This window comes from Squalius cephalus, assembly GCF_949319135.1.
Source record: "Squalius cephalus genome assembly, chromosome: 20".
Lineage (NCBI taxonomy): Eukaryota > Metazoa > Chordata > Actinopteri > Cypriniformes > Leuciscidae > Squalius > Squalius cephalus.
In genome coordinates this window covers 8,765,134-8,779,088 of record NC_137141.1, presented here as the reverse complement: position 1 = coordinate 8,779,088, position 13,955 = coordinate 8,765,134, and the positions used below count along the sequence as shown (strand labels likewise).

The window sequence follows — 13,955 nt, the reverse complement described above, 5'->3', positions numbered from 1 at the left end:
TGAAACATGCTCAGACAACACACTCACAGTGTGATCAACCATATTAGTGTGACCATATTCTGTTTTAGTTGTTTTTGTATGTTTTTTTTTTTTGTAGATAAAAATCTCACACTCAAAGAATGTGTATAACATAAGGTTAAGTAAAATATGTTGGGTGAAATACAGCGTTGAAATAGCAAGATGAATTTTTACAGATGCCCCTTCACTTGACTTGACTTGACAATGCAAATTAGCATTGCTGCAACCTACCTCGCTGCAGGTACATTTGTGGTCCCCTTGACCCTGCTTTTACGGTCTCTGGGAGCCTGGCTAGTGCTTCCTAGCCCGTCTCGCTTTCTCATTCAGACTGTCAGACTCAGCTATGCGATTCAGTTCGTCCGGTGTCCTCCGAAGTTCAGGGTATTCCAGTTCACCTCAGTGCTGGACAAGAATGCTCCCGTTCTGCGGGGAGAGATCGCAGTCCTATTGGCGAAGGTGTATAGAGTATAGAGTATAATAGAGTAGAGTGCCGGTATTGACCTCCACACTTAACTAGGTTGGATCTACCCCAGAGAACTTCCACATGTAGTACTGCCCCACTGGCCAGTCCATATGTGTAATTTCCACATGTTACCTCCCTACGTGCAGGATGTGGCCTCCATAGCGTCTCTTTCCGGCTGGAAAAGGCACACTTTCCAAATGTTATTCAATTGTCTCACTGGCGGGGTCATAGGAACAGCCGTGATCTTCCCCGTCACCACAATTGCTGCACCACCGCTGAGTGTCCGGGTCACTGACTCGGCTCCTCAGCGAAATCCTGAAATGCCACACGCACTTCCTTATATACCCGCTCAACGAGGAAGAGTCTGCGATCCAAATCTCACATGCCAATGTACATTGGCTCGTTTAGTTTACACTCAGGCTAGATCCGAATTCGTCAGTTTACATCTGACGTAACATCTTACAATAGTAACCCCAATTTTAGAAGCATTTATTCAACACTCATAAATATATTTTCTATTCACATGACATTTTTGCTCCTTAGCTGGGAAGCTAATGATAATGATATTCCAACTGTTCTTTCATGTGGCATTCAATGACGAATAATAGTAATAGTAATAATAATATATAACAAAATATATTATAAAACAAATATATTTATTATACACTACTGTTTAAAAGTTTGAGGGTCAGTAAGATTTATTTATGTTATGTTTATGTTTTTATATATTTACTCCAGTCTTCAATGTCACAAGATCCAAGGTGTCACAAGCCGCGTTTCCATTACCCTTCAAATTGCGCAAATTGAAATTGCGAATTGAAAATACGCTCAATGGAAACACGTCAATTTCGCAAAAACTCCCATTTATCGCAAAAAAGTTGTTGCGCTCGCATGAGGGGGTTTTTCAGGCAATTCGAAAAATGAATATTTCGCAAAACGGCAATGGAAACAGTTTTTGCGCATTTACAGGTCAGCTGACTTAGAAGGCGCGGTGTGTTTGGACAGAATACGAGACAGTTCTTGAGAAGAAAGAATGACAGAAATACTGGATTCTAAACCTCAAAGAAATGCCACAATCAAGACCTCGGAGCAGAAATGAGGGAGAAACACCCAAAAACTCCTCATAGTGCCGCTCACAGTTTAAGGGTCTTTCCTTGCCATTAATGCTTGGATAACACGCCTACGTTTCCTTCCATTAATAATAATAATAACGTCTAGTGCGGTACGTGGCTGTGATATATACATAAACTTACCAACGTCCGTTGCCATGATTTTTGGAATGGCGAGAGGAAAAAATGACGTTTTCGTCGCATAACATCGGTTAATGGAAACGCCGTCATTTCGCAATAGTTTTTTGTCGATATTTAGAAAAAATCTTCAGAAGTGGTTTGAGCGATCGGATTTAAATCTGTCTCAAATGCGTTTCGGAGGGCATTTACACCTGGTCTTTTCACGATCGGATAGCCATCCGATCACAGAAAACACATAAAGTGGCCAGATGTAAACAGCCCCAATGTGATGACCTCCTTGTGAAAGTAAGTCATATTTGCTCAAATAATCTGATTTACCTATGCCATTTGTTAAATATGGTATCTAATAATATCTTTTGTCTTTATTGATAGGCTTTCCACAGACTGGCACAACTGACTTGATACCGTTAGCCACCAGATCTTTCTTTCAAGTTTACCTGGGAGGCGAAGAATCCAAAGCACATCAACTAGTCACAGGGATACCTTAAAAGTCAGTGCTTTGACCTTTCCCTGAGCCAAATCCCTGACAATATTCAAGAAACAACTGAAAATGCATCTCTTCCATGAGCACTTAATGGTATCCTGCTGACTCTTCAATAAAAAAGAATAAAAAAAATATTTTATGCTTTCACTACTAAATCCTCCTAGCTTGTACTAGTCTGAACAATGTTTGAATCTTTGTTAGCATTTCATGTATTTATTGCCTCTTTGAGATTAATCGCTTGTATTCCTTATTTGTAATTTGCTTTGGATAAAAGTGCCTGCTAAATGAGTAAGTGAATAAATAACCAAGTTTTGTCTCGATTGTCTGTAAATAGGGGGAATGAAATTAGAAGTATTTCTACCTAATAATTATTTTCAAACTAAATGTTTAAGTTGAACAAGCATATTTTTCAAAAAAAAAACTGTATTTGATCAAATTAAGTTGAACCAACTCATTAGGCCTTATTCACAGTAGTGCCATGATTTTTAGCCATTGTCAGAGATTACTGATTGTACCTTCAAACCACTTTAACCTCCCTCTTTAACTCATCACTCCCTGTGTCTTCTGCGCTCCTTCAATCAACATTTGCATGCCAGGTCATAAGGTCTGATCCTAGCATTCATTACACAGGGGGGTGATTTGCCTGTCACATAAACAGAGTAAATCCGTGTGGTAGCACTAACCTGCAGCTGCATTGGCAGACAGGTGAGCCAGGCAACCAAAGGCACCATGCTCCCCGTGTTTTCAGGAAAGTTATGTCAGTTTCTTAGGGTAACTCGGTTACCTTCTATTCTGTTCCTTGGAGTTTTTTATGTAGCCTATGTCCTTGTTGGAGGGCTGGTCTTCTGGAAGCTAGAAGGATGGTATGTGTTGCAACAGATTGATCTCCTCAAGGAGAAAAGAATTAAACTACTCGAGAAGTACCCTTGTGTGGGTCAGAATGGCCTCCGAGAACTAGCAGAGGTATGAGACTAGATTTTCCTTAACTATATGGTACATGACTTTTTGTAACAGTGCTTGTCTTATTCCACATTAACAGCAATAACAATGATGGGTAGATACAGTGAGCAAGTGTTTGGACAACTTTTTACATAATTTGAAATGGATGTGTGGCTTCTATGGTTCATTCGTAAAAGGAACAGTTTTGGTGCAAAAACCTGAATTCAAACTTAATCACTTTTATTCAATCAAAATAAGTATTGCTTTTGGTCAAAAGGTCTTTGAAACAATTGACAGGGCAACCAGTTTATTTTTGTAATACACTGAATGCATTATAACTGAATGTTCAGTTTATACCAATGTATAACTGAATGGAAATATATTCATGGACTTCTTGTCTTGTTGTCTATTATTGAGATTATTTAGATGGTTATTTTATATATTTTTTTATTTAATGAAATATTTTAATGAAATTTAACTCAGTTACTATTTCTTATTGCCATTTCGTTTATTCATTGCTTGTCATCACTGTCTCAAAGATGATAAAAGCTGCGTCCGTGAGTGGCTTGAGTCCAGACAGTAATGACACCGCAGATGGCTTCTGGAAATTTACCAGCTCATCTGTGTTTGCGGCGACAGTGGTCACAACTATTGGTGAGGAAATGGGAAACTTAACACCTTGAATTTGACAGTCCAGTTTAATTTGGTTTGTTGTGTGGCATTCATTCAATTGGGTAAAGGTTACACAATTTTTTTTTTTCTTTTATTCTTTCTGCAGGCTATGGTAATATCATTCCATTGACAACGGCTGGTCAGATCTTCTGTGTGTTGTTTGCTCTTTTTGGCATTCCCCTGAATGTAGTGATCTTAAATAGAGTTGGAAAGTACATGTTGGCTATTGAGAGGAATTTTTGCAATTTTCTGGAGAAAAAATTTGATAGAGGGGTGAGAATTTAACTCCTTTAATCTAATCTAATTTAATTAGATATTAAATATCTAATAGATATTTGTTTAAAATAAGGAATTAAAATTGAAAATGAAGATGCTTGACGTTTACCCTTGACTGTGTTACTCTTGTCCGTGACTCTGTTCTTTCCCACAGAAATGTGTACGAATATCCATTCACAGTATATCCTTCGTAAGTTCAGCGTTACTGTACTTTATGCTTCCTATGTTGCTCTTCAAAGCATATGAGGGATGGAGTTACGCTGAAGCCATTTACTACTGCTTTATAACACTTAGCACTATTGGATTTGGAGATTATGTTGCAGGTAGGAGACCACACATACAAAAATTAACAAACAGACTTTTAATTGTTAACATGTATCTATATAACAAATACTTTCTGATGCTGATGTGTTCACCTCATTGTTATCGGTTATGGACTTTATATCTACATAATAGTAGTTGTTTTTCTATCCTTTAAATAAAGCCTTCTTTTTGTACTGTTAACCACCTCAAATGTAATTATATTTAGTAATTATTCTTGTAGCCCTATATTCAGGAAGTGACATCACTTCTTTGGCTGTGTGTCATTCAAAATTGAATTTGAATTTTCCTGAATTTGAATTTTGAATTGAGGTAGCAAATAAGATGCAGAAGTGTAATTCAAATGTAAAATATATGTATTTAAGGCAATAGGAGGAAATTCATATTATGCATAGCATTTAATAATGCATTAGACACATTATATTTAATAATTTAACATTTATTTATATTTTATATATGATGGAACACCAAGAAAGTCTTCAATACAGAGCTAAACTTTAATACAGTGGTTCCCAAACCTGGTCCTGTAGTATGCCCAACAGTACAGTGTCTCTCACATCTGACACAACAGACATCTTGGATGTCATCTGACACAACCATTTCAGGTGTTGAAGTCCCTATAACAAGCTGATGAGTTTAATCTGGTGTGTTTTATTAGGGAGACGTACAAAATGTGTAGAGTTGGGGGTACTAAACTGTTAACCACTACTTTAATATATCTGTCATTAGATTGTGAGGAAAAAATGTAATATTTTATGGCAGTGTTTAATAATATTAAGTGTTTAATATAAATATATTTAATAAAATAAATTAGAAAAATACATAATTGGTTGAGAAAAAAAATTACTCTACATATCAGGGTACAATGAGGGTACATATGTCAAAATTGTACAACAATTTTGTACAACTGTGCTGGACCAATTAAACCCCTCTGTTGTGTGACTGTGTTGCCTTTCTTTGAATTGCTATTCAGTAAAGTCATTGTCCTTTCATTACAATTCAACTTACATTCCAAATTTCAATTTGATTTCAATTTCAATTGTTAAATTCAGAATTTTGCCCAAACCTGATCACAACATCTTTACAACTTTGTTTCTCCTGCCAGATCACAACCCAGCGATAATCTACCCAGAGTGGTACAGTTGTCTGATGGCAGCCTGGATATTCTTTGGCCTGGCTTGGCTGGCTCTTCTGATCAATCACTCCATTGATTTACTGGAGAGTGTGAATGCTTACCTGAGAGGAAGGCAGAATGCACAAATACAAGTGGAGGAGCCCAAAGAACAGCCGGAAAAAGGACTGAAAGTGGAAGAAACACGATAATTGAATTTAAAACAGGAGGTGTATGAATAAAACTGTAACTACTAATCATCAAACAATGTATGGGCCAAACAGTTATTCAATGTTTAAAGTATCCTTAAATATTAAACTGAGCTAAAGGTTTTGATAAGCAAACAAAGTTTATTGCTAAAACCATCAAGAAATTTGAGCATCACTTGTCTGACTGATAATGGGTCTCATTCATGCGTACGCACAAATTTGTGTGTGAAATCTGTGTATGAACAGTTTCACAAACAAATCATGATTCATCAAAAACTTTCGTTCTAAAATGTATTCTAAATTTACAAAACATTTTGAAACCACTCGTATGGAAAAATCACACACACATATAATATAGAAATATATTTAAGATTAATATCTATATTTAAATTTTCATCTTAACATGTTTATAAGGCCACCAAGAGTATGTGCTATATATATATATATATATATATATATATATATATATATATATATATATATATATATATATATATATATATATAGGGTACAACGGGGCTAAAAGCACACCTTAAGAAAAAATTTGCTTTTCACTCCTCCCAAAGTGCATGATTGCAGAAATATATATGTTTGTATTGAACATTGATGGAGCAACCAATTTTGTGTGAAAATACATCATAAAAGTTGTTCACTTTCTTTAAAAATCCTATACATGTATGAGGTGGCGAGGGGGGAATATGGTTTTAATAATTACTTAAAATCAAAATTATTACTTGTTCAAAACAATCACTTTAGCAAAGTTTGTACTATTTTCTGTTTATTTTGAAAAATAAAAGAATACATTTTTGATCAATAAATATACTGTCATATGTTAATATAACAATGGAAAAGTCAGACATTTGTGCCTTTTGCCCCGATAGCAGATGCGCTTTTTACCCCAAATACCATACTTTTTACATATTCTTCCATTATTGAAAAACTGTTGCTTTAATGACTTTGAACAAAACTGAAAATCATTAAGAAGACCTTTGTCTCAAAATATAAACAATAATTTAATCGATTCTCATTTGATACTTAAATCTACAACATTTTAAAAAAACATCAAATATTAGATCAAATTAGCGCAGAAAAAACTTTGCGCTGCTGTCTGCGATCGGCCAAATTCTGTGTGCATACTGAAAAGCAGATGTTTTGGAAAGTGCTGCAGCAAGTAAGCAAAAATTAAGCAAAACAGACAAATGTTTGCTTTCACTAACCGTCACATATTTGCACAGGAATCTCTTAAGTGAGAATGAGAATTTTAAAGCTTACAGGCTTCCGTACGTCGACAGCTTGCAGCATCTTCTGGGATTTCTGACGGTTCGATTATCTCTAGGCTGCGTTCCAGTTCATTTTTTTATGCCCTTCCCTCGCTAACTTCCCTCAGTCTCGGTCACTCGGATGTATGTCATTGCTTACGTTGCACGAGTGTCCACTACTGGTGGAACCCTGGCAATATGCTGAATTGGAATGCCCTAAGCCCTTTATCACTTGAATCCTCTATGGAGTTGATATATTATTTACTTTTGTTTCCCTTACAAATTGGTTTAATGCAGCTTTCTATATGTATATAGGTTTGGGTTGTTTTAAAAAAATAATAATGAATATCTCATAGAGTTTGTAGTGTCCATTTAAACTTCACTTGTCCACTTCACGAAGTGGAACGCACAAAATGGTGGCGGGAATTCCCCCGAGGAGAAGTGCTTAGGAAAGTGGAGTACACCATTGTGCAATGTCCTATAGCATCTGGTCCAATCAGACACACACAAGTTATTCATTATATTTAATGAATAATCCAGCAAACTCACTCTCCCAACAAAGGTCTATGAAACTTCCCCCAAAACTAACATCACAAATAAAGCTAACACACTGGCAAAACTCGGTGTCCTGTTACAGGACACATTAAGACTGACAAGAAGTTTTACGATCCCAAAAGGAATTTCCAGAGAGTTGTGACTCTCATTTAATTCTTGCTGAGAAGGAGAAATAAACCCTTTTAGTCCTATATATTTTATATATAACCACTTGAGAAATGTATAAACATGTATCTAATTTTCAAATTACATGTTCAAAGGCCTGCTTTAACAAAGGGACGTAAAGAAATTCCCTCCAAAGGGAACAGCTTCTCATTGGCTCACAACCATCCAGAGGGTGACATCTTCATGCTTCAAAAGCCCTTCAAATCAGCCCTTTTACTCTCTTAGCCTCTTAGCTCTCTTACTCTCTTAGTCTTCTTCTGGAATCCTGATGTGAAGATGATGCTAAACTACAAGTTTTCTAAGGACCCCCAAGCTTGTGCCAGGCTGCGGCCTTGTCATAGTTTATCATGATTTATCATGGTTTACCATGATTTACCCTGTTCTAGCATAGTTTACCATGATTTTATCTTAGTTTACCTTGATTTACCATGTTCTAGCATGATTTACCATGATCTCAACAAATTGCATCGGGACAGTTTAATTCAAATGGGTATCCTTACCCCTTTTAAAGAAGGGCGTGTTAGAACTAAACTGATGGTTTGCTCAAGGCTGTTGATCTGGCGAATTTCAAACAATGCTATAACTTCTTGCTTTCCTGTATTCTGCTTCAGCTCTCTTTCCCTTAGTAAACTGTATGCATGTATGTATGTGGATGTTAGAGTAGTTTAAGTGTTTAGTCTAGTTAATAAAATCTTGTTCATGTCACACGTAAAGTTGTCCGTGTCTCAAGCTCATATCTGGAGTCTCTTATCATAGATCTTGACTACTTGCTCTTAGTAGTACTGTAAAGTAAGAAAGACATTTCCCATGCCCTGGAAATGTACATTTCTTAGAATTAATAAACGATTAACACTGAGTGTTCACGGGACAAACAGGTTAATTGATTGTAATATTAATTTACAACATTAAGTTAATTCTATTAACTGATCCAAATATTCATAATCAATTATAACGTTAATAATATTTCATAGAGCTAATTTGCTACAGTACATGTGGAGCCAGTAGCATCTCACTAGAGCACGTTGCAATGTCTTTTGTGCACTGAAATGTCCAGAGAGTGAATGACCATGCAAAGTCTCAAACACGTTACGCTGTAGTGCAGGTGGAACTACAACCTGCAGAATCTGTTCACCTAGTGGAGGTCTGACTCTTCGACAAAGGACAGAATCTACAAAGGTAAGCCTTGCCTAAATCCATTAGCAGCACCTTTGAGTGTTGCATATGGGGTTCTTTTCTGCCTTAACACCCATTCAGAGACAGTGCTCAAAACAGGGTCAGCTTGCTCAAACCCAGAACCTGCACCAGACGAAACAGGTGTGCTGAAGTAGGATGTGATTCGGCTACCAGTCTGTGTTGAAGCAGAAACGAAATGGACAGGCTTGATCTCCAAGTCATTAGAAATGTTGCTCTCCCTGTCAGGTTGATGAGACATGGCATCAGCATTGGCGTGTTTGTGACCATGTCAATGGTCCAGTCATAGAGGTCGATCTCCAGAGCCCACCCTGCTCTTGACCATTGTTTCTCAGTAGGTGTCAGGATGTGACTGCCATAAGCGATGACACTTTCTTTGTCGTCAACATTCATCTGGGACAGAACACTTCCGATAGCTGTGTTGGAAGCGTCTGTGAAGAGCAAAAACTCCTTTGAAAAGTCTGGGTAGGTAAGAATTGGAGCATTGGTAAGTGCATTTCGCAAAGAATTGAAAACTTCCTGTTCTAACTCAGTCCAAACAAACAACTTCGCTTTCTGAGTTAGAGCATGCAGTGGCTGTGACATTTGAGCAAAGCAGCTAATGAAACGCCTGTAATATGAACACAGGCCTAAGAAGGCTCGAACTTCTGTAGGATTTTCAGGAGTAGGCCATTTTTTTAACCTTCTGAATGTTTTTAACATCAGGCTGAAGACCGTCAGAAGACACAATATGGCCCAGAAATGTCACTTGCTATTGAGCAAAAGAACATTTAGCTGGTTTCAGCTTCAAGTTTGCTGCTTTCAAATGCTGGAAGACCTCCCTCAAGTGTTGAATGTGCTCTGCAAAATTCTTGCTGTAGACGATGATACGCAAAAGCGCCAGGTGCCATCTTTTTTCCGCACCATAATGACAGGTGCAGCCCAAGGGCTATGACTGACTTCCACAAAACCTTTTGCCAACATGTCATCCACCTGAGACTGAATCACCTCTTGCATCTGATGAGAAGTACAACAGGCACGTTTTTTTAATGGCAAATTGCATTGTCGGTATTGATTTTGTGTTTGACTATATTCGTACTACCAAAATCTGTTGGGTTCTTACTAAACACATCACAATACTCATGCAACAGTGAGTGTAGTTCGTTCACCTGAGGGTCAGAAAGATTCCCACTCTGAATCTCAAATGGAAAAGGCGGCACCTGTGTAGAAGGGGTGGACACATTACATACAGAATCTGAGTGCTGAACGACATCATGGTTTATTGGAGTGAATTCCCCCAGCTGCATACCTGGTTGCAGTACAAAAGGGCTATTTGTTGGATTCATGACTCGCACTACTGTTTGACCATTTTTAGCTACTGTAAGAGTGCGTGCAACTGCAATACCATCCAACTTAGATGGATATGGGTCGAGCAACCCACTGTAACCTTGTACTAAACCTGCATTAACAGCAAACGGGATAAGCTGAGCTGTACAGTGCATCTCACATTGGGGAGGACTGGTAGTAGTCACAGTAATTTGAGCTGTGCAATGCACAGGGGCAAGTTGAGATGTGCTTAACAATTGTAAAGTCTGATCATAAAGGCAACATAGCCCCTTACCAACATTCAAGATTACTTCGTTGCTTCTGGTGAAAATCCCAACCAAGTATGATACCCTGACTCACATTTCTGATGACCTGCATGTCATGCTGTAACATCAGTGCACCTAATCTCAAGTTAACAGTCACAGTTTCCAGAGTATCTAGATTCTGACCAGTTACAGACTTTGACAGAATGAAATTACCGTTTAGTGGTCTTTTGCACAGTGAAGGAATTGTCATACGGGTAGTTTCATTAATGCATGAAACACAGACGAAAATGAATAGTTAAATAAAGTCATTATTTTTGTTGTTTTTTGCGCACAAAAAGTATTCTCGTCACTTGATAAACTTATGGTTGAGCCACTGTAGTCACTTGGACTATTTTCACGATGTCTTTACTAACTATCTGGGTTTGCAAGTTTCGATCCTATAGAAGCCTATGGAGGAGTGATCCGGCTCTCAGATTTCATCAAAAATATCTTAATTTGTGTTCCGAAGATGAACGAAAGTCTTACGGGGTTGGAACAACATGAGGGTGAGTACTGACAGAATTTTCATTTTTGGGTGAACTAACCCTTTAACACAATATATACTGCTGAATTAACATTGAAATATTCAAATATAATATCAGCATTATTATATTTTAATATAATGTGCTTTTAACTCTTACATTAATTTAGAAATCTTTCACAAACATTCGTCTTTTCATGATATTAGAAGTCTTATATATGGTTTTTGCACTTCAAAATATGTTAATAGCACAGCACACAAATTATGGCAAGTGAGCAACAGCAAAAGAGAGGAGTATGTATTTTATATGTTAAGTCTGTCACAACATGCATGCCAATTTTTTGTGTAAACCGTCATAAAAGCTGTTAAAGTGTGACATAACTGCACTAGTCAACAGACGAGCACAGGGCTCTGCACATGAATCATTCGAGTACCAATTTTGATACTGCTTTACATTTAGTGTTACGCAAGTATTACCTTTATTATTGTAAGTGTATTAGTTGTTATTTATTTCAACATAAATACAGAAGCATATGATTGCATTGTATCTTACTTTAGAGTATTTTTAGAGCATGACCTTAATATGTAAAATGATGACTCAGATAACTTTAAACATTAGCATTACTTTATTGACCATTTAGACACCAAAGTCACAACCAGATGACAAAACTAAAACAAATCAACTCACAAACAGATTCAGTGAATGTTAGCTAATAATAGTTAATGCGAGATTGTGAGTGAAAGTATAGTACTTTTTATATCTAACTGGGTAGCTAGCTATAGTAAATTAATAAATTAATCAAAAAACGTTGAACAAATTGCCAGTTTACAACAATCCGCTTGCATTCATATGCAAGCGATCTTTGTCAGTGTTTCTCTTGGAATTGCCCATCCGAAGATAGTAAATCAGGTAAAGAGGTTGAAAACACCTATCCCCGTTTGAAAACGCTCCTAAATTGGGAAACACCCATTTTTTCTGCAAGACCTCATACTCTGTAACTCATAATTTGTAAATGCAGACTGCATGGCTAGGTGTTTGATTTTATTCAGCTGATGTGGCAATGGGTCTGATTGAAAAAAACTAATTTATTAATTAAGAGATGTGTCCCAATACTTTTGTCCATTTTTGTGTAGTACATACTGTATACAAAACTGGAATGTGTTTAAAAAGCAGGTGTTAACCTTCAAAGACTGATGTCTGTGTTGTTTTATATCATGTAAGTCCATAGCTCAAGCTATGTCAGCTCTGTGGCAGGAAGATTTCATTCATGCAAACCCACTGGCTAGGATTTCCATTTACAGTCAAACAGAGGCAGGCAAGTGTGCACAGGAATTTTCCACTGAAAACGTATCGGTTACGTATGGTAACATCACGTCCCAATTCACTGGTAACTCCTACCGACGTGACGTAGGAGTGACTGAACGAAAGGGAACTATTAATTTAACACAAAAATGCTGATGTCATGATGGCCAGAGATCATATTACATTTTAAATGTAATTAAAAATCTAATTTAATTTAATTTAACTCAATTTCCATTTTTGTAAATAAATAAAACTGCATTAAGTTGGTAAAATGTTTTAAAAATTCTTTAGACCCAGGATAGACAACTACGAAGATTTTTATTAAGAAAAAAAAAAAAAATAATAATAATAATATATATATATATATATATATATATATATATATATCAGGGTTCTCAAGTCTCACGCATTGGCGGTGAGACACACGCAAATTGACGCAATTCAACCAGTTCACACGCTCACACGCCACACCGTGTATTTCTCACGCTGAAAAGGCAATGCCAACCAAGTTGTCCTGCAAGCTTTATATATAACGTTGTATACGAGGCGAAGGCACACAAAGTGAAGTTTCCTGCCGCCAGCACGTATCTCGGCCAGATTCATAGACAGTAAAAGAAATGGACACAGCGACCCCATAGGTTTCAACGGAGACAAGTGAAGTCAATTAGAAGCACTGACTTCCTGGGGGTCGAGCGTACTGCGCAGACTCAAACTGAGCTTGACGACGTAGATGTGACGTGAGCAGCCCGTCTGTCTTCTAGTAGCTGTGCCAAGAGAAATCTGAATCATTCCCTTCCGAAATTTGCAGAGACAGAGAGCGTGAGTAGGAGCTGTCCATGAGCTAAGAGCAGGATAAACTTTTGCTAAGTATTCTGATTAATTACTTTGTCATTTTGCCTCCACGTCCCCCCATTGCCCGCGAGCTTCTCCTCCTGTCCATACGGTAATTTCTTTAATGTGCGACAGAGAGTCGCGGGTTATGACGCAATCGTTAGCCTATTTTTACAAAAATTGCTTCTACGGGGCCATAACGTAAGCTACAAGGTAATGGAGCCTTTTATACATTTTCGTGTTTCTTTAGAAATAAAAAATGGACAAATGGAGTCTTTAAACGCCTCAGATGTAAAGTTATTCGCTGTCAAAGTGACGCCAAAATGAATGGGAGTCAATTGAATGCTAACAGCAGGTGGGGGTCCGCTAATCAATGGCGGCGCCCGGGGAACCTTCAATAAAATATCAAACCCTGCCCCCCTTGGCCAGATTGCGTTCGTTACTAGGCAACATAGATGCGCGAACACACGGAAGTTGACGGAACATTCTCGGCCACCGTACGTTCGTTACTAGGTAACCAACAACATCGCGCGAACACACGTCGTGATGGAGAAGGTAAGTTACTGTAAAAAATTTCTAACCCTCCCAAATCAAAAATTTCAAGTGACCGATAACATCTAAATTTTTCAATTGGCCCAAGTGAAATTCTGTAAAGTATAAAATTAAATTTACAGATTTTCACTTGGGCCAATTGAAATTTACAGAATTTCACTTGGGCCAATTGAAAAATTTAGATGTTATCGGTCACTTGAAATTTTTGATTTGGGAGGGTTAGAAATTTTTTACAGTGAAAAACAATTAATCAGAAAAACAAATG

At 37.3% G+C, this 13,955-nt stretch overlaps 1 protein-coding gene across 1 annotated transcript; it reads left to right on the top strand.

Moving 5' to 3' along the window:
- Positions 1–2,944: 2,944 nt before the first annotated feature.
- LOC307148225 (potassium channel subfamily K member 17-like) lies at positions 2,945–6,080 on the top strand (the record flags this gene model as incomplete). The annotated part of the gene is made up of 5 exons (XM_079853584.1): positions 2,945–3,178; positions 3,694–3,808; positions 3,933–4,099; positions 4,257–4,425; positions 5,529–6,080. The coding sequence occupies 5 exons, from the start codon at positions 2,945–2,947 to the stop codon at positions 5,744–5,746; spliced, it is 903 nt and encodes a 300-aa protein (XP_079709710.1). The 3' UTR covers positions 5,747–6,080.
- Positions 6,081–13,955: the final 7,875 nt, after the last annotated feature.